The 21,993-nt window shown below is 37.7% G+C and overlaps 1 protein-coding gene across 3 annotated transcripts; it reads left to right on the forward strand.

Moving 5' to 3' along the window:
* The first annotated feature begins 458 nt into the window (after positions 1-458).
* MFS16 (major facilitator superfamily transporter 16) lies at positions 459-21,617 on the forward strand. Of its 3 annotated transcripts, XM_088235305.1 has the most exons (12): positions 459-1,341; positions 2,115-2,248; positions 4,115-4,247; positions 5,830-5,987; positions 7,972-8,067; positions 12,269-12,325; positions 14,499-14,694; positions 16,492-16,640; positions 17,384-17,507; positions 18,608-18,685; positions 19,594-19,702; positions 21,485-21,617. In XM_088235305.1, exons 1-12 carry the CDS (start codon positions 1,329-1,331, stop codon positions 21,540-21,542), a joined length of 1,305 nt encoding a protein of 434 aa, XP_088091431.1. In that variant the 5' UTR covers positions 459-1,328; the 3' UTR covers positions 21,543-21,617. The 3 variants fall into 3 exon arrangements, with proteins under 3 accessions (XP_088091431.1, XP_088091432.1, XP_088091433.1); XM_088235306.1 differs by lacking the exon at positions 7,972-8,067; XM_088235307.1 differs by lacking the exons at positions 7,972-8,067; positions 12,269-12,325.
* Positions 21,618-21,993: the final 376 nt, after the last annotated feature.

Below are 21,993 nucleotides of genomic sequence, written 5' to 3' on the forward strand. Positions count from 1 at the left end.
TACTTTTTACATTTAATTTTAAATATATTTACATTAATTTCATTTTTTATGCTTTCTGGCATTTCTTCAAATAGTTTTATTCCCTTGTACATGCGGCAGTTCTGGGACATTGCTTTTGATTTCTTTTCCAGTCTTATATTTTGAGATCCTCTTGTTGCATAGTTTCTATGGAAGAACTCATTATTTTTTAGTTTATTTTGAAAATATCTCGGAACTATTCCTTTAATAATTTTGTTTATTTCATCGGCAACATTGAATTTGATTCTTTGATCAATTGTCGTGATATCTAGAAGTTGAATCATTTTCTTAACATTTGTTCGTCTCCCACATCTTAATATTATCCTCATCGCTTTGTTTTGTATTATTTGGAGTCTCTTTAGATCTCCTTCATTGCTTAAATATAAAATACTGGAGAAATAATCAATGTGGGGAACGATAATACTTTTAAATATCAGCAGAGAGGTTTTAATGTCTAATTTATTCCTTATCCTTCCTAACGGGGATACCTTCTTTGCGATTTTCTTACTCGTATAGTCTGCATTTTTTGAAAAAGATAATTTAGAGTCAATCCAAACTCCTAGATATTTTATGCTTTCAACATTCTTGTTTCACAACTTTGACCAAAAGCGTCATATGTAAATGTTCAAAATTTGCCGCTAACCATGAGCGTCATATCATGTAAATAAAATTTACCTCTGACTACGGCATCGTGTCAAGTAAATGCTCAAAATTTGCCTTTGACCATGAGCATCACATTGTGTAAATGTTAAAAAATATGCCGCTGACTACGAGCGTCAATTCATGATCATTTTATTTTATTTTCTTTTATTCAGGAAGGTTCAAAAGGTTCCTCTCTAGCAAGCCTGTTTCAACCGGTTAATATCAAATAAAGGCGTTACCCGGTCACCAGGAGATAACAGACAGATCTCTCATAATATAGACTCCAGAAATCAATTCAGAACACATAATATTGGAGTTTTACCTACCATTAAAACTCTTATTATGTTTCTATTGATTTCTGGAGTCCAGGTAACACCTACCCGGTGCATTATGAGCTTTATGAAAAAACAAAATCCATGGATGACCGGGATACCAAATTGGCGGAAACGGACAGAGCGACCATAGATTAAGACATTGACCCAGGAATAGACGATACGAAACCACAGACAACGGGAAAGAAAATGAACGCTTCTCTCATGTTGTCTTTAAAATATATATTTCACTAGGGAATTTAAAGTACTGTTTTTTTTGCAGATGGATCTGATGGGGACGCAACAGCACTACTGGGCACAGTAGATTCTGCCTTTCTTTTTTCATACGCCATTGCCATGTTCTTCTCTGGTACGTTTAATTAACATTTTTATATAGAATTAAGAATAGTCCAGAAGGAGCGTAGAATCATTTGAATACATCGGACTGGGTCCAACAATCCCCCCACTTTCGCGGCGCGCATTCGCGATGTCGCCGCGTAATGTTGCACGATGGGAAAAAATATAATCATAACACAAATATAAGATTTAAAAAAAGCAATCTGTTGATTTATTGTGCACGCAGAAATATTGATTGACACAACAGAGTAGATAAGTAAAGGGTAATTTAATAAGAGTAATTGAATTAATGAATGTTACACAGTGTGTAAAATGGCTACTTAAACCAACCAAAAAAAAGGAGCAAAAATTCATTAACATTTTCTTGTAGACCCACGAACAGGCCACGCCTTTGTGGGATTTTTTGTTTACTATTTTTACTATTAATATGTATTTCATTGCTATGTAATTATGCTTTATTTTTTTAATACTCTGTTCTATCACTTATGTTTATTGTAAAAAAACATTTTTTTTTTTTTTTTTTTAAATGACAGGTCATAAGCCCTGTAGATGCCTAGACTTCTACATTACCTTCTCTGAGATGTTATTTATCTCTGTTGTAATATGTTGATATTAACAGCTCCCCAGGGAGTTGAATCCAGTCCTTGTCTACAAAAATTTGGACAAACTCGAAATATTGATGTCTATAAAATATTAATAAACCTCTGAACTTTCTCGTTGTCCAGCGCTCACGGTGTGGTCCAGTCGCTACTTTAGAATTTATCATTGTTCATTTTGTTCTTTTAGGTCTGGTGGCCGAGAGAGTGAATTTACGGTTCTTCCTAGCCCTCGGCATGATCCTGTCCGGATCCTTCAGCTACCTGTTCGGCATAGCCAAGAGTTACAACATCCACTCCATGGGCTACTTCATATTCGTCCAGGTAAGCAGACATGTATTTAGACCAGTCTCTGCCGAACTTTTTTACTCCACGGCACACCGACGACTGAGATTTGTTTCGCAAGACGCCAAATATACTTTGCTGATATGAATAAAGGTAATCGTAGTCTTCTTCACAGTCCCAATCCTAGGGATTGGTTTGCAGCAAAGTCCTGCATCTCGTCCTCTATTGGTCTCTATTCTCTGCAGCCCTCTTCAGCTCGACATATGGGGCGCAGTTTAAATCTTCGCACACTTGCTCCAAATATTCCGTCGGGGGCGCCCTCTTCAATTTGTCCCCTCAGCCATTCCCTCTATGATGTCGTGCAGGAGACCCTCATGGTGCATAATGTGGGGATCCATCGGGCTCGCCTCTCTGAGATGGTTTTGATTAGTTGCCTACCTTCTTCGATTCTCTTGAGAACCTCGTCATTAGTGATGTGGTCTCTCCAGCAAATTCCTAATATTTTTCTGTAGCACCACATCTCGAAGGCTTCTAGTCTTTTTTTATCTCTTTCGGTAAGGCGCCATGTCTCACAACCGTCCATCAATATGCTCCATACATGTGTCTTGGCAAGTTGCTTGCCATGTGTCTTGGCAAGTTGCTTGCCAAGACACATGTATAGCTCTTTAACTTCACTAAAATCAATAAATGGAAGAATTGAAGAAACATGGACGTTCAAACGTAGGCAAAATGGTTAATGTTACACAGTGCGTAAGGTGGCCGCTTAAACCAGCCAATGACAGGTCACAATTACCTAGACTTCCATATTCCCTTATTTAAGGTATTCTCCATCCCTGTTGTAATTTGTTAACCTTTATTTATTGTTAACATATTACAACAGAAATAAAGAACATTTAAGAGAAGGTAATATAGAAGTCTAGGCATCTACAGGGCTTATGACCTGTCTATGGCTGGTTTAAGTGGCCACTTTACACACTGTGTAACATTCACCATTCTGCCTGTATTTGAACAAGTTGCTTGCCAAGACACATGTATGGAGACACATGTATAGCTCTTTAACTTCACTAAAATGAACAAATGGAAGAATTGAAGAAATATAGACGTTCAAACATAGGCAAAATGGTTAATGTTACACAGTGTGTAAAGTGGACGCTTAAACCAGCCAATGACAGGTCATAATTACCTAGACTTCCATATTCCTTTATTTAAGGTATTCGCCATCCCTGTTGTAATTTGTTAACCTTTATTTATTGTTAACATATTACAACAGGGATGAAGAACATTTCAGAGAAGGTAATATAGAAGTCTAGGCATCTACAGGGCTTATGACCTGTCAATGGCGGCCTCCGTGGTGTAGTGGTCAAGACGCTTGACTCACGCACGGAAGGTTCCGGGTTCGATTCCCGGTGAGAACACAAAAATTAAAATGTGATTTTTCTCAAGCCTGGTTGTTCTGTAGTGTAATTCACCACTGTAATTGGGCCTCCTGGCCTGTTGTGGTGCAAAAAAAATGAAATGAAAAAATGGCTGGTTTAAGTGGCCACTTTACACACTGTGTAACATTCACCATTCTGCCCATATTTGAACATCTATATTCCTTCCTTCCTTGTCTACAAAAATTTGGACAAACTCAAAATATTCTTTATTTATTGTTAATTTGCTGAATGAATACCTATGTTTTAATTTCTTACTTAATTTTGCTTAATTATTTTCTGCTGATTTTATTTCATGTATCCATATTTTCTATACTGTGTACATGGGCTTTGTTTCATCATAATTGTTTTTAAATATCATTTTATACTTAATAAAATAAATAAATAAAACTGGCAGAAAAGACGTGCAGTATTTTGGTCGGGAGCTGCCCGCTGTTATGACCCATTGTCTGATTGGACGTTCGCTTTCTAGGCCGGCGCCGGCATAGCCCAGACCACCGGTTGGCCCGGGGTGGTGACCGTGGTAGGAAAGTGGTTCGGGAAAGGAAAGCGAGGACTCATATTCGGAATATGGAACTCGCACACTTCCATCGGAAACATTCTGGGTAACCTAAAATACAATTCTTATAACTAAATGTTTTTAAATCTAACATTGTTTGATCGTGTCTAAATGCTCGCAGACTGGCTGGATTTCCCCCCTAGGGAGTTGTTCATATTTTAATTCATTTCAACAGAGAGGGAAAACGTTTTTGAGATGGAAGAGTCGAAGAATTGTGATGTTCAAATATGGGCAGAATGGTGAATGCTACACAGTGTGTAAAGTGGCCACTTAGTCTTCCATATTCCATTCTCAAAAATGTTTTCCCTCTCTGTTGAAATAAATTTAAATATGAAAAACTCCCTAGGGAGGAAATCCAGCCAGTCTGCAAGCATTTAGACATAATCAAACAATGTTGAATTACTACCTGGTAAAAGAAGAAGTATAAAAATTGGAAAATCGTTTTCAGGCGTTGCCTAGTCGGTGATTTGGTTCAGCCGGATGAATCTCACCCACGTGATAAAGGTTTCAGCACTTTTACTTCACAAAAGTCAACAGATGGAAGAGTTGAAGAATTGTGATGTTCAAATATGGGCAGAATGGTGAATGTTACACAGTGTGTAAAGTGGCCACTTAAACCAGCCATTGACAGGTCATAAGCCCTGTAGATGCCTGGACTTCTATATTACCTTCTCTTAAATGTTCTTCATCTCTGTTGTTATATGTTAATGTGGTATTTCTAACACACGATTCCCTCTTTGACTTAATCTATTTGAATTACTTGTAAATAAATTTTGGTTCTTAAATATATTTTTTAAACATTAAAAACAATATATTTGTCTTAGGTCTAAAAGTTTAGCTTCTTGGAACAATTGGAAAGAGGGAAAAGTGCGATTTTTGTGAAGCATTATTTTTAATATAAATTTTTAAACAGTTTCTAATGGTTTAATATGGTTGTTGTAAGTTCCCCCCCAACTAATTATTCCATAGGAAAGCGATGGCTGTACAAGTGCATAATAAACCATTTTAATCGTATTTAGCTGGGCGTAAATACTTAGTCTTTTGAACACATAGGTTAAATAATTTTCTCCAACAACTCTGTCTTTTTTAAAATATGGACTCCAGATTTGGTAGGCATACTCCGGGAGTGGACGAACATATGTTTTATACATTTTGAGGAACAAATCTTGTTGTTACTATGCAAATGTTGATAGATGCAGAAAACGAGGAAGACCGAGAAAGACATGGCACGATCGAGTGCATCAAATACTTGAAGATGGACATGTCAAAAGTATTAATAATTGGCGTGCGTGCATAAGCCACTTTACACACTGTGTAACATTCACCATTCTGCCCATATTTTAACATCTATATTCCTTCAATTAGAATTATTTCACTAGTGTGGCCACTTAAACCAGCCATTGACAGCCACAGACCCCCCTACTTTTGCGTGTATATTTTGGAAAATTCATCAATTTTAATATGGAAGTTTAGCCATTTACAGAGCTTATGACCTGTCCATTGCTCCATAAGCGGCGGCACTCGAGTGCAAAGGGTCGAAACAGTTCTGGGGTATGTGGGAGAACTTTAATTGTCTCTCACGGCATTTTAAATCTACCGTGTGGTTATTCTCGGTTCGTCTTTTCCAGGTTCCCTGATAGCCGCCCGCTTCGTGGAGACGGATTGGTCGATGGCCTTCATCGTCCCCGGCTGCATCATGGCTGCTGCCGGCTTCTTCGTCTTCCTCTTCCTCGTGGTAGACCCTCAGGACGTGGGGCTCCCGCCTCCGGACAATCCTCCCGGAAAGGTTCGTAAAACCCAACCACGCCAAGGTCCCGTATTAGAAATATTAAATGAAAATTTATGTATATATTGTTGATAAATCCACCTGGTCCATGAAGAAGTATAGAAGTTGAAAAAATAACATTTTCAGGCGTTGCCTAGTATGTAGGTGAAATAATTCAACTAGACGAATCTCACCCGCATAAATAAAGGTTTCAGCTCTTTAACTTAACAAACATCAACAGACAAAAGAATTGAAGGAATATAGATGTTCAAATATTGGCAGAATGGTGAATGTTACACAGTGTGTAAAGTGGCCACTTAAACCAGCCATTGACAGGTCATAAGCCCTGTAGATGCCTAGGATTCTTTATTACCTTCTCTTAAATGTTTTTCATCTCTTTGGACAAACTCAAAATATTTTAAATATATTACGTGTCATTAGATTTACAGTGGATTTTTTTGATTGGCTCTAGTATTTTTAATATATTTCAACTTATCTTGTTTGTGTAATAGCTGTAAAAATCCCAAATAAAATTAATAAATTAATTAATTATTAAAGGCTCCTCCCCATCCAATTATTCCATAAGAAAGAGAAGCTTGTACAAGAGTGTGATCAACCATTTTGCTAGTGTTTGGGTGAACATAACTAACAATATTTTGAGTTTGTCCAAATTTTTGTAGACAAGGACTGGATTCAACTCCCCAGGGAGCTGTATATATTAACATATTACAACAGAGATGAAGAACATTTAAGAAAAGGTAGAATCGAAGGAATATAGATGTTCAAATATAGGCAGAATGGTGAATGTTACACAGTGTGTAAGGTGGCCACTTAAACCAGCCATTGACAGGTCATAAGCCCTGTAGATGCCTAGACTTCCATATTACCTTATTTCTTAAATGTTCTTCATCTCTGTTGTAATATGTTAATGAACATAACTAGTCAAACGTTTGAAAACATAAGCCAAATATCTCAATGTGTTGACAATTTTTTCAATGTGATTAGTCCATTTTAGCTGACAGTCTAACGTTAATTGATTCATAATTAACTACTAATATATTTCTACTTATCTTGTTTGTGTAATAGCTGTAAAAATCCCAAATAAAATTAATAAATTAATTAATTATTCAAGGCTCCTCCCCATCCAATTATTCCATAAGAAAGAGAAGCTTGTACAAGAGTGTGATCAACCATTTTGCCAGTGTTTGGGTGAACATAACTAGTCAAACGTTTGAAAACATAAGCCAAATATCTCAATGTGTTGACAATTTTTTCAATGTGATTAGTCCATTTTAGCTGACAGTCTAACGTTAATTGATTCATAATTAACTACTAATATATTTCTACTTATCTTGTTTGTGTAATAGCTGTAAAAATCCCAAATAAAATTAATAAATTAATTAATTATTCAAGGCTCCTCCCCATCCAATTATTCCATAAGAAAGAGAAGCTTGTACAAGAGTGTGATCAACCATTTTGCCAGTGTTTGGGTGAACATAACTAGTCAAACGTTTGAAAACATAAGCCAAATATCTCAATGTGTTGTCAATTTTTTCAATGTGATTAGTCCATTTTAGCTGACAGTCTAACGTTAATTGATTCATAATTAACTACTAATATATTTCTACTTATCTTGTTTGTGTAATAGCTGTAAAAATCCCAAATAAAATTAATAAATTAATTAATTATTAAAGGCTCCTCCCCATCCAATTATTCCATAAGAAAGAAAAGCTTGTACAAGAGTGTGATCAACCATTTTGCCAGTGTTTGGGTGAACATAACTAGTCAAACGTTTGAAAACATAGGCCAAATATCTCAATGTGTTGACAATTTTTTCAATGTGATTAGTCCATTTTAGCTGACAGTCTAACGTTAATCGATTCATAATTAACTACTAATATTTTCGTATGGAGTATTTTGAACGTAGAATAGAACAGTATTGTAATGTGCACTGTGTATGTCCTAACACGTGATTGACCGATTACTAATCCGAATCGACCGATAGCGCGAGGGCTTCCGGCGTCTGGAGGCGCGGCCCGGACACGCCTCGGACGATTCTGACCAATCAGAGGTCCGGGAGGAGGTGCTGGTGGGCGTAGAGGTAACCAATACTTACAATATTAACCGCATCTGTCCTCGTCTAACTGCGCTGGTGGAAGGGAGACGCACATCGACCTGTTGAGCCACAAAAGCATGCCATTTTTAATCTTAACAAATTTGCTCGTACTCAACCTTTTTCTTACTGTCCTAAAAACACCCGCGCGTTACGGTGCTGAGTAGTCACTACACATTAAAAAAATAAGAGAATTTCTTCTTCTTCCAAGTCGGTCCCTCAATGCTGAAGAGCGTTATCACCATGAACACTTCTAATTAGTCTGCTCCACTCCAGACGTACTGACTCATCAAATTTTAGCCCCGTAGCCACCTTTATTTGGTCAGTCCATCTATATGGGATTCTACCTCGGCTTCTCCTACCTTCAACTCGGCCAGGCATTATTGCCTTTTCTAGATTGCCTGGCTCACGTCCAGCAATATGTCCGAAGAAAGACAGTATCCTCCTCGGACACACCACCGATAGACGAGTTGTAATATGGAGCTCTTCCAGTATCGATGCATTCTTCCTTCTGGCTGTCCGAGGCGCTCGCATCAGCCTTCTCCGACACCACATCTCGAATGCATCGATCCTCTTCCTCTCGTAGGCACGCATTGTCCACGTTTCAGCCGAATAAGAGATTTAAAAAGGGAAAAATGAAATGTTTATAGGGAATGGCTTTAATTAAACCATAATTTCATTCAAAGATGATAATATTTCAAATCTAACTGCTGAAAACATGACAAAACCATTGGGTATCGCTAACGACTCGGGCGAAACGTGCACCCGCGCCAACTTCCCGAGAGCTACTGAGTAGCTATATAGTACTGGACTACGTGACTGACTGAGAGTATTCTTTTGATGAAATTTATTATAGTTATTAGACGCAATGTGTACTGGCTACTCATCGCCGAGGAACACGAGTTAATAAAAAAACATATATGTATATATTTTTTTCAATATTAATGTAATAAGTGTCTATGAAATACTGATTTTTTTTTTCGCTACTAGTAACATTAAAAACTATTCTTGCATAACACTTATTCTCCTCTACGGACGAGAATCGTGGCACCGCACTAGGGCCAAAGCAGCAAAATACCGAGTTTTGAGAATACGTGTCTCAGAAGAATCTCAGGTGTGCGGTGGTTTAAATTTTTGAGGAATGAAGTAATATGAGAACGGACGCAGCAAACTCCGATGACAAAATGCAACAAATAGCGTGATAAATAATAAATTAATAAATAAATGAAAATAGCAGTTTTGGAATATTTGACATATTTACACCGGCAAAATTCAAATATTCAGCTCTTTAACTTCACAAACATCAACAGATGAAAGAATTGAAGGAATATAGATGGTCAAATATAGGCAGAATGGTGAATGTTACACAGTGTGTAAAGTGGCCACTAAAACCAGCCATTGACAGGTCATAAGCCCTGTAGATGCCTAGACTTATATATTACCTTCTCTTAAATGTTCTTTATCTCTGTTGTAATATGTTAATATAAACAGCTCCCCAGGGAGTTGAATCCAGTCCTTGTCTACGAAAATTTGGACAAACTCAAAATATTGTTGATTCAAATATGTGATTGCGCAGCAGGATTATACGTCGCGAAAAGTAAATATTTTGACATTTAATATTAGGTGTTCACGGATGTTGCATTGTGATCGCGAATACGATAAACAACCATGGTGAGGAATCGTTATCACGTCGCTTATCAGCACGTCGATAGTTATTTGTGATTGAGCTCCAGGTAGAGCCTTGGCCAATACCCGCACTCTCTCATGTCTCGTGCTGTCCCACGTCCCCAATGCACAGATTTTGACATTTGACTTCCATACATAGTTTGACCACACAGAGATTTTAACAGCTTTATTCCCTCTATTGAATGCGAACAGAAGGGGGTGTCGAATATGCTCACTTTTGTCTACTTGACATTCCATTTTGAAAGTTTGAAGGCTCAACAATATTATATTTCTTTCTTCTTCAATCAGACATTAACTCTTTTAACCGATGGTGCAAAGTCAATAAATTAGAACTAAATATTAAAAAATGCAAAATAATGTCATTTCATAGAACAAAGCAACCAATTTCCTTCGAGTACCTATTAGAAAACTCCAAAATTGATGTAGTCAAGTCCATCAGAGATTTAGGAGTTGTTTTGGACTATAAACTGACATACAACGAGCATATAGATAATACAGTAAATAAATCACTGAAATTACTTGGCTTCATTAACAGAATATCCTCTGATTTTACTAATGTCCGTACAATCAAAACTCTTTATTGCTCGACTGTTCGCCCTCTGCTAGAATATGCCTCCTAGAATAGTGGTCTGGTCTCCATTCTATGTCAATCGCATAAATCACATTGAATCAGTCCAACATCGCTTGCTTCGAAAAATAGCGTGGATGCTTGGACAAGAGAGAGATAATTATTCTTATGCTGAAATAGAGTCAATGTTAAATATTTCTAGTCTACAAAAACGTAGAACTAATATTGACTCCATATATATGTTCGGCATACTAAATGGTATAATCGATGTTCCATCATTACTGGGACAAGTAAAATTCAATATTCCGACTCGTAGATTGAGAAACAGTGAAGTACTGTTCATCGATCAGCATAGAACAAACTATGGCCTAAATTCTCCAATGACCCGCCTTTGTCGTATTGTTAACTCAAGACAGGATTTGGACTTTTTTGGTTTAAGTTTACAACGATTTAAACGAGCACTAAATAAATAGTCCAGATCTTGTCGCGATGTCCCTTATGTTTGTCAATGCTTCTTTCTTTTTTCTTTAAATGTTTTAAACTACTCTTTTATTGTAATATTTAAACCTTATAAATTGTATACATGGACTATGTCCGTTAATAAACAAATAAATAAATAAATAAATAAATAAATATTGATTTGACTAAAATCTACGGGGGTCAGTGGTGTGGATGCATCATGTGACTTTTTAAATTTATTTATGTATTGAAATCTACAGTCATATACAATAATAAAGTTATAATATAATAGGTACTTAAAACTAGACTAAAAATGATCTCAAACTTATAATTATCAATATACGAAATGTGACAAAAATAAATATATATTACAAAAAAATAGAATTAGGAAAACCATTAATCAAATGCTTGTACATATTTACCATTGTAAATTTAAAAGAAAATGAAAGAATAATATTGTATTTGCTCATCACTACTCACCCCCGGTCAAAGATATCACTCGCATTGGCTCCAATAATATTATTATATAAGTTGCATATTTGATGGTCGAAGAATTTGTATATCTGGATAGTATGTTTACTAGAGATGGAAATATGGACAAGGATATTGAAAGGAGGGTTAGTGCCGGTAACAGAGTTAATGGTGCCTTAAAGTCTGTCGTAGCAAATAAGTGTCTATCGCAAGAGGCTAAATTAGCAGTTCATAATGGAGTTCTGGTACCAAAACCCTAATGTATGGAAGCGAAGCATGGAGTTGGAAAAAAAGGGACGAAAGTAGACTGAATGCTGTTGAAATGCGATCCCTCAGGCGAATGTGCGGAAAAACAATGTATGATAGGTGCCCTAATGTCGAAATTAGAGCAGAATGCAAGGCCGAGTTAAGCATTATCGACAAAATTAAGAAAGGTCTTTTGCGATGGTTCGGTCATGCGGAGCGAACGAATGATGAAAGAACGGCTAAGAAGATTTATGATGCGAATGTGTCTGGTTGCAGAAGTCGAGGAAGGCCGAGAAAGACATGGCATGATCGAGTACAACAAATTCTTGAAAGTGGTCATGTGAAAAGTCGGAATAATCGACGTGCGTGCATGAGAAGATGTATGAATGTGAAGGAAGCAAAGGAAGTGTGCCAGGACAGAGTGGTGTGGCGTTCTATCCTCTCTGCCTACCCCTCCGGGGAAATGGCGTGATGGTTAGTTAGTTAGTTAGTTAGCATATTTTTTAAAAGTAAATTAATTTGGGGTGACGGGTGCGTTTAAGAGGTGCATGGAAATTAATTAAACTTGGTAAATTGGGGCAGTCAATAATGCCATTTAAAAGCTTAAAAAAAACATACAGTCAGCAATCTGTCGTCTATTATCCAAAGAGTTTATTTTAAAATCTGATCTCGCTTCATTATCATTATTGCATTGGTAATTATTTCTGTATGATAGACATTTAATTAATTTATGTATATGTATGTATGTGTGTGTTGTAGGATAATCCGACCTGTCATCGCAGCAACAGGACACAAGAGTATAGCATCAACTCTGCTGTAAGTACGCAAGTCTCGTAACCTAACCCCATCAACGGCGAAAAGGCCGAGTGACTGATGTGCCACTATTTTGAACTGCGTCATATGAGCCGACACCCATGGACATCGGACGTAAATTTTGGCGTTCACGTCAAAAACCATCTTGTACGAGATTCATAAATCGGACTTATTTTTCCAAATTGTCATTTAGGTTTACGTTAAAACCTGTTTGTACTGTTTTTCCTATTTAGCTCTAATAGTTTTACACAACTCCTGTCTTACCTAAAAATTTTTTGAAATCTATTTTAAATTTAAAAAGGTAGGTATGCTCATTTTTAATTAAAATTGTTTTAATTAACTGCAAAGTTTACTTTATGGCACATCAGCCAATTAGCCTTTTTACTGTTGATTCCCCTCCCTATGACCTGTCATAACTTCATTAGACTATTTTTAAAGTTCTCACATAATTTTGAGTTCTCACATAATTTTGAGTTCTCACATAATTTTGAGTTCTCACATAATTTTGAGTTCTCACACAATTTTGAGTTCTCACATAATCTGACGTTCTCACGTAATTTGAAGTTCTCTTATCAAACATGGCAATTTATATGATGTCATAAAATAAATTTATCTGGTGGTCTCAGGTGAGAATCCTGAAAACGGAAATCGAATGGAGATAGTCCTCCTCGTCGCGTGAGGTCCGGAGTTCGATTCCTGACGGTGTCAACATGAAACATTTGTTTTATTAATTTATTTAAATCTTCAGGTGTGCAAATATATGCACTTAGTGGGCTTATTGCTTAAAGGCATATCTTCCAGCCGACCAAATAACTGACTGGTCAAATTAAGACTTCAACAATGTTTTGAGTATGTCCAAATGCTTGCAAATTGGCTGGATTTCCTCCCTAAGAAGTTATTCACATTTATTTTTGTTGCAACAGAGAGGAAAAACATTTTTGAGAAGGTTATTACCATATTTGACAGTCTAACAAAAACATAACATAAACTGTACAGTTGTGGAGCAGTTGATTCAATATTGGTTTGGGCGAATGAGAGAATCCCTTTTACTCCTACCCAGCTCCACTATCCATCCAGTTTAAGTGGCCACTTTACACACTGTGTAACATTCACCATTCTGTCCATGTTTAAACATCCACATTTCCTCAACTCTTCCACGTATCGACTTTTAATCAAAAATATCAAGTCGATCGATGGCTCTGTTGAGACGTGAAGACACATAAACAAACAAGTGTACTTTCGCATTTATAATATTTGTATAGGTATAAATCATAGAATTAAGAATAGTCCAGAAAGAGCGAAAAATCATATTTGAATACATCAGACTGTGTCCAAAAATCCCCCCACTTCGCCCCACTCATTCGTGAAGTCGCCCCGTAATGTTGCCAGATGGGAAAAATATAATTGTAACACAAATGTAAGGTTAAAAAAAAGCAATTTGTTAATTTCTCTAAAATTTTATTGTGCACGCGGAAGCATTGATTGAAACAACAGAGTAGATAAGTAAAGGGTCATTTAATGAAAGTAATTGAATTAATGAACTTTGAATTTGATGTTTTTTTTTTAATGTCCACCACGGCGTTGTTTAATCCGAGGTCCGATTTTCATTAGTTCTGTCATTAGATGAGCAATGTAGGATAAAAGTAATTACTACCCTGGCAACACTAACGAAATGTCCATTTTGTTTTCTTCGACAATCTGTCCTACACATGCATTTGCTAATTACACATGAAATGTGATGCCATCTTGTTTCTTTAAGATCCCAGTAGAATTTCTGCACTTTAAAACGACACAACACGGCATAGTTGAATTCAAATCGGGAGTTGCGTACTGAGCGACGTCTACAAATAAACTAATGGGTCAAAACTACTATTTGAGGAGTAGTTTAGTCGCCTTCTGTTTGATGTGCGTATGCGGTTTCTGGACTATTCTTAATTCTATGGTATAGATCAATAAAAATGCTTGTGTTATACACATCAAATGATGAGGAATATGGCATCAGGTAATAAGTTTTGAAGGAGACAGGAAGAGGATCCAAGCGACAGAAGGGTGAAGAAGAAAAATATCTTTCTCATGCGTGTTATATCATTTGCTAACGATTGTATAATCAAGCAAAGAAGCGCGCATCTCTCTTCTCTAATCTGGTTTTACAGGGGTTCTGTTTGTATGTCCGCAGCCGGAGACATCAGGGGGGCGCCACAGTCCCACGGAAAGCACCGCCCTTCTGACCGGGCCCCCGACAGCCCGTGCCGTTGGCTTCATGGGGGCCCTTCGCATCCCGGGGGTCATCGAGTTCTCCCTGTCCCTCTTCTTCGCCAAACTCGTCTCCTACACTTTTCTCTACTGGCTGCCGCTGTACATCAAAAACTCCAGTAAGTAATCTTTCATTCGGTGCGTAGATTTTGTAACTAATTAGAGCATTGTTATTATATATGATGAAATAAAATTAAACAAAATGAAGGCTCGGTGCTCCCGAAGATATGCAAGAAAAGTAGGAAAAGAACATTGAAATATGTGGTTCAATTTGTTGCCAACCTGTCTAAGAAATGACACTACCGTGTTTGGTAGGTTATTCCAACCAAAAAACCACTCTGCGGGAAAGGAAGTTTGTTCCCGGGTTGAGTTGACACGTCTCTTGCAGGGGGCAGTCATAGCAGGGCGAACCGTGTAAAGAAGTGATTATGCGCAGCTTACCATTATATTTGACTAACCATAATAATGTTTTATGTGTATGTTTGGAAAATACTGCCTTCATGAGCAAAAAGGCAGTTATTAGCAAACGTCATATTTTGAGTTATGACGCGTTTTAGCATTTATCAACTTATTTTATTTATTTATTTACATACATAAGTTTACTGTACATTGTTTGAGGCATAAGTCTCAACTCCATGGCAGGGGCGAACCGTGTATAGAAGTGATTATGCGCAGCTTACCATTATATTTGACTAACCATAATAATGTTTTACTGTAACATTATTTACAGAAAAACAAATAAATAATTATCGTTTATTTTAAATCATTTCCATCGTTTGTATTTTTATCCTAATATAAACATTAATATTGATAAAGCGCGCCCAGCGCCTGCGGTGAGCCAAGAAACTAGCCGATTATTCCAGCTTATTTTTTCATACAAATAAGTATACTATATTTTGAATGTATTAACCCCAGTTCGGGTTTTTCCTCCTAGATTAAACTTGCAGATTACATAAATTATTTGAAGATTCTTGATTTGGAAAACAGTATTTCAAACATTGTTTCTTAAGGACTATTTTTCTTTGAGATGGTACTTTTGACATAAGACCATAATTACTTTCATGCGTCATATTGCAGGACATTTAGCGCTCCATGCAGCCGTTTTTAGTACTATTAATTACTAGAACGATTCGGCCAGTTGACATTCCAATTGAATACCTAATATCATAGTCCCTAGCTAGAACTTTCACATCTCAGCATTCGGAACCTTGTATGTTTCTATCATGTTTCCTCTCTTAATTAAATTGTTTGTTTCCATATTTGGTAAGTTATTCCATCTTGAAACCACTCTGCAGGAGAAGTTTTTTCCTGGGTCGAGGTGGAACTAGGGAGTATAGAGCTTCCGGTGACGGGTGCTCGGGTTGAGTTGATACATCTTGCAGGAGGCAGTCGTAGTGACCATTTAGGATCTTGAATGTCTATCAATTCTTATCTCTTCCTTAAATTGGTTGCCCCTAAGCGGAATACGACCGTATGACCTTCCAAGCTATGTTTGGCAGCTTATTCCATCACCATTCCCTTTCCGCACCTAATGGTGTATAGGGCACTGCATTGGTATACCAATCACAGCATATCTTGATCATTTTTGTTACATGAAGATAAGACGAACAGTCTTACGCTTCAGGCACCAGTCCAGGAACTATGTTCTGGAGTAAAGACACCATTTTAAATCAATATTTCATAACAGCCATGTCAGAAATCGAATCCGAGACCTGTTGCATTGTAGGCATACACGCTGACCATTACACCACAAGGCCGACGGTGGCTTGTTCCAGCCTCAATCCAATCTGCTCGAGACGAAGTTTGTTCCTGGGCTGAAGTGGAATCGGGGATGATAGAGCTCAGGTTGAGTTTGTACCCTTCTTGCGTATTATGAATGTGACGATGTCAAATTAATTTAATGTTTTATTTTGCAGCGTCATTGACGGCGTCGAAATCAGCCGATGCGTCCACCCTGTTCGACGTGGGAGCCATCGCGGGCGCCATATTGGCCGGCGTCTTGAGCGACTGGAGTGGAATGTCGGCTACCACTTGCGCGGGCATGTTACTTCTAGCTGCTCCAATGGTAATTTCAACCTGATCATGAATATATACAAATCTCTCGAGGAATATCAAATCAAAGACTCAGCCAGGGACCTTCTAGAGACTAACTTGGTACTCTGCAAGCATTGGTTTGAAAACAAATGTTACCGTTACTTTTACTAATGGAAAATGGCAGCCTTTAAAGAGCTAGGAGTGCGGTTAGAATTCAACAGCACGAAAGCTGTCTCGAGATCAGAAGTTTACTGAATGAAAACTAAATGTCGCCTATGCCCCAAAAAATTAAACTATTGAGTTTTGAAAATAGCTGCCTCAGACGCATACTGGCCGTGCGGTGGTACGACTTAAGGAATGCAGAAATAAGACAACAGACTCAACAAATTGAATTTGGAATTTGGAAAAGAACTCTAATGTATGGGAGCGTAGTATGGAATTGGAAAAATAATGATAAAAGTAGGTTAAATGCTGTCAAAATGCGATCCTTCAGGCGAATGTGTGGTAAAGCGATGTATGATAATTGCACAAATGTCAAGATCCGTGAACTGTGTAAGGCTGAGATATGCAACATCGACAAAATCAAGAAAGGGATGCCGCGTTGGTTTGGACACGTAGAGCAAATGGACAGCAAAAGAACGGCTAAAAGGATTTACGATGCGAATGTTGATGGATGCAGAAAACGAGAAAGACATGGCACGATCAAGTCAATGCTCAAATGTACTAAAATAATTCCATCAAGGCAAAAATTTATAAATAAATACTTTATTTCAGATGATGGTCTACCAATGGTTTGGGTCCATAAACCTTGCGGTCAATTTCTTCTTACTGGTTGTAGTCGGACTTCTGGTTAACGGGCCATACGCTCTCATCACGACGGCTGTCAGCGCTGAACTTGGTAATTCAAAATCTAATTAAAACATCCCTTATGTATTATACCACTGTGTATGGGGCGGGGCGCTGAATGAGCTCACCAATCGCAACACATCTCGGATCATTTTTTGTTACATGAAGGCGAGATGATCAGGCTTACGCTTCGGTCGCCAGTCGAGGGAAAAAAAAAATTGCGGATGAATCTCACCCACGTGATAGAGGTTTCAGCTCTTTTACTTCGCAGAAGTCAACAGATGGAAGAGTTGTGGAAATTTTGATGTTCAAACATAGGCAGAATGGTAAATGTTACACGGTGTGTAAAATGGCCACTTAAACCAGGCAATGGCATGTCATAAGTCCTGTAAATGCCTAGACTTCCATATTCCCTTCTCAAAATGTTTTCCCTCTCTGTTGCTACAAATTTAGATCTCATTCGCCCTAGAGCCCTGTCTACAAACATTTGAACATGCTCGAAACATTGTTGATTTAACTAACTGGTATAAGAAGAAGTATATAAATTGGAAAATAGTTTTCAGGTGTTGTCTAGTAGGTGAATCGGTTCAGCTGGATGAATCTCGCCCACATGATAAAGGTTTCAGCTCTTTTACTTTACAAAAGTCAACAGATGGAAGAGTTGAGGAACTGTGGATGTTTAAACATGGACTGAATGGTGAATGTTACACATTGTGTAAAGTGGCCACTGAAACCTACAATACATCACATACAAAAAATATAATCACTAGATCCTCAACACAAAGACAACTTAAACAAATACAAAATAATACCACTTTCGGACAAAGGGATTTTGCATATTATTCAATTAAAATCCATAACCTACTTCCACTATCTATTAAAACGATTAGTAACGAGAAAATGTTCAAAAAGGCTATAAAAAAATGTATACTGGAGCTAGGTAGAAGTAAAATGGATCGTCTCATTCGCCCAAACCAATATTGAATCAACTGCTCTATTTGATTTCCTTCTACAGGATTTTTACCTGAAGGTAATCATTGAATCGAAAATGCTCATCCAGAATTCTGGTTTTATTTAGCTTAAGAGCTGTATTCATAACCCACCTGGACACAGATAAAAACGTATAGTAATTTTTTGATGTATTTATTTTAGGTACACACAGCTCTCTCGAAGGGAACTCCAAAGCTCTAGCTACGGTGACGGCTATTATTGATGGAACAGGAAGTATAGGTGAGTTTCTTCCCTTCTAATCCTTCGACTAACTGAGACATTCACACGAGTGCCAACTGTTTCACATTTTCATTACTGGTAACACTTGCATTACTAATATCCGTTTCTTGGAGTGCCCACGGGCCCTTAATTGTGTCGATGATTGCAACAGTGTTACATTGATTTGGGTACCCGGACACCCAAACATCGACGTTAACGAGGCAGCTGATGAACTGGCAAGGCTGGGAGCTGAGACAGCCCCGATAGGCCCTGAACCCTACTGTGGGTGGTCCAAATGTGTTCCCCGAATGAACTTAGGTAGTGGGTCCCCGGGAGTAGAGCGTACTCTGGCAAAAAGTGCCCGTTCAGCACCATGCGAAGGAACTGATAAAAGGGTACTCGCAAAGTTTTGCTTTCGACCTGATAAAGCTCAGCCTCATCAAGTGAGGGTTGTCACTAGAGCCCGCCCAGGGCACTGCAGATTGAACAAACTTTCCAAAAACTTTCCCAAACTTCTAGATGTAGGTTCTGCAGTGCAGATGAGGAAACACCTATACGTGTTCTATGTTAATGTGATGCTTTATATCATAAAAGGAGCCTCATCCTCGGGCGACCACTGGTTGAACCTGAGGATGTTAAGGAGCTCACTTCCTACCTAATAGCCCGATACTTTACAGATCTGGGCTTGGAGGGGGAAATTTAGCAAAATGTAAACTCTCGCCTTCCACACAGTAGCCAGGCTCTTTTTAGACCTGGGCTTTGAGAGCGAGAACTATTCACGGAGACCCGTCACAATAGATCTTCACAGGTCGAAGTGACGTCAGGAGCTTGCACAGCACTGACCCGACCACTAAGAATAAGAATATCTGTTTCACAGCACTTCTAACAGATGTTTGGATACCGATTGAAAGATGTATTTATGTTAACAGGAGCTGCAATCGGTCCGATGTTAGCTGCACTTGTGTCTTCCCAAGGTTGGGCGAGAGTCTTCTATATACTGATAGCTTGTGACATTTTGGCTCTTCTATTCTTGCTCAGGTAAACCACTTTCAACTCATTTTATTGTTTCATGAATCATTCTATTGGGTATACAACTTTTTTTATATGGGAGTTGCATTATTTTTTACCTTGCTTATAACGAGGTTTATATTTCGAAAATAGGATTTTTCCGCTATTATATTACTTTATTTTAGCTAAACTGTTGGGATCAGGAAGGATATTCTAATGTGGACCGATCAGGTACTTCTCAGCATATGCTCATGTGGAGAGGAAACCACTTAAAACTCTTCAGGAGAAGCCGGCCTGTTGGCAGCAGTCAACAGGCCTTCCGTTCCACTAGAAGAGTGTTCGGCATTTTGTTCTCTATTTCAATTTATTTTACGAATCGCCTGCACTATATTGATAACGTATGATACTACCTCTCGTGTGAGTTCTTTATTACCTATCACCGATGGGATGTCGCATAGATCTTCACCCAGGCCTCTGCATCGCGCCTCCAGCTGTTGTCTTTATACAACTTTGCTTCCGTCGTTTTCCTGTAGATGCCTTTAGCGGTAAATAGATCATACACGTCATGCTATATAAACTTGGGCATCTGTCAGCATGACCTCATAGAACCATTATTCCATTTGTGTCTGCATCATGAAGTTATTCTCGATTGAAAATGTCAGTTTATGGCTCGTTTGTGGCATGTTCTGCTTCAAAATACCTAATCGAGTCACTAGAAGTACGGAGTTGTTTGCAACTACGAGTACATACGTAGCCACTAACTGTGCACGACACTCTCCCATTCCGCGTTTACATTCCTTAGCCAACAAATTTACTTGTGAAATAGACATTTTTAATACGACAATTATCAATTTTAAAACGTTCTTAAATGCACTGTTTGAAACAAATTATTAATGTCGTAATAAAACTTTCTTTTTCATACAATTCTTTCTCTGTTCTTGATGTGTATTATTATTATCTCATCTCTTTCTGATATTAATTTATCAAATATTTTTGTGTACCGTATATTATATTATTTTCACATGTATACTTACTGTTAACTAATTTTCATTATTTGTTTTTAACAATAATTTGTTGATACCATTTTTTTTATACTTATAAGTATATGAAAATGTATTTATTTTTTTGTTTGAATTCTTTACAAGTTATTTACAATTTGCTTTTTAATTCAATTACTTTTATTATATCCATTTAATTTTTTTTTCTTTTTTACTATGTAAAGTTTCACTTTTTATTTTGCATGGCAGTATGCTTCGTATTGTTTCTAAATGTATACAAAAAAGCATTGTTTATCTTTTAAATTTTTACGCACTATGTTTGTACTTACCTGTATATTTTTTGTAAATGCCCCTTGGGCGTATTGTAAAATTAAATAAATAAATAAATAACTAAATATGAAGAAGTCTGCGGCTGAGGCTCATCGAATGCTCTAAAATACTTATGATCGCTTCAAAAGATGAGCAGTTTTTTCAGTGCGGAATTCGTACGCCGCCCGAAAGATGGGAGAAAGAAGTGGCCAGCGATGGACAATACTTTGAATCATAAATGTATAGCCAGTTTTTCAGGAGAGAGTGATCGGTGCTAGTTCAGTGAATGTTAACTAGATGCACACAGCAATGTATTATGTTTAATAACCATGTACTTGTACACTTGATATACACGCATCAGCTTAATGGCTGCTAGTGTATTTTAAATAATAATGTATGAGAGGGGGTATTTTGTTACATTACAGCGGTCTTCCACCAAGAGATTTCACTTCTAAATTGAATGCTTAACATAAAATATTAATAGAATTATTTGTTTCCTTTACAGATTAGTAAAACACGAGTTGGGCAGATTTCGCCAGCACAGAATCGGCCCCGTGGAGTGACGTTGCTAGTCCCATATAACTACTAATACCAGACTGTATTTTAATTTAATTAAATATAAAAGTATTATACCTGCATACGTTCTTATTACTTCACAATATATCCCCGTTCATTAGTTTTCCTTGTCTTGTTAACCATGTCGACGGTAAAAAGGCTAAAGCTATTTATTTATTTGACGGACTTATGCAGTCCATTCTCTCTCTCTTTTTCCATCCGCTCCTAAGTGGAGCATGTGGACATCACCAGTTGCCTGCAGGAGACCCTATCTCCAGCCAGTACTCTCGCTTTTTCCCATGTCAATCCAGCGCCCCTTAATTCCGCCGAATAAAGTCGAAAGATCGTCATTGACGGCCTTCCAGGACGCCGTGATCCCGCAGGTTTGAAGAAGAGGCAACAGGGTTTAGGTTCTCCTGAGGCATGCGCAGCACGTGTCCGAGCCGGGTCCACCGCCGC

The sequence above is a fragment of the Micrasema longulum genome, unplaced genomic scaffold, assembly GCF_059751315.1.
Source record: "Micrasema longulum isolate JH-2025_06_02 unplaced genomic scaffold, ASM5975131v1 h1tg001358l, whole genome shotgun sequence".
Lineage (NCBI taxonomy): Eukaryota > Metazoa > Arthropoda > Insecta > Trichoptera > Brachycentridae > Micrasema > Micrasema longulum.

Bases quoted from the DNA above. Each gene is read 5' to 3' on its own strand.
- MFS16 (XM_088235305.1), top strand. The intron at 5,988-7,971 runs GTTCGTAAAACC...ATCGACCGATAG, and splicing joins CGGACAATCCTCCCGGAAAG to CGCGAGGGCTTCCGGCGTCT. The intron at 8,068-12,268 runs GTAACCAATACT...TGTGTGTTGTAG, and splicing joins AGGTGCTGGTGGGCGTAGAG to GATAATCCGACCTGTCATCG.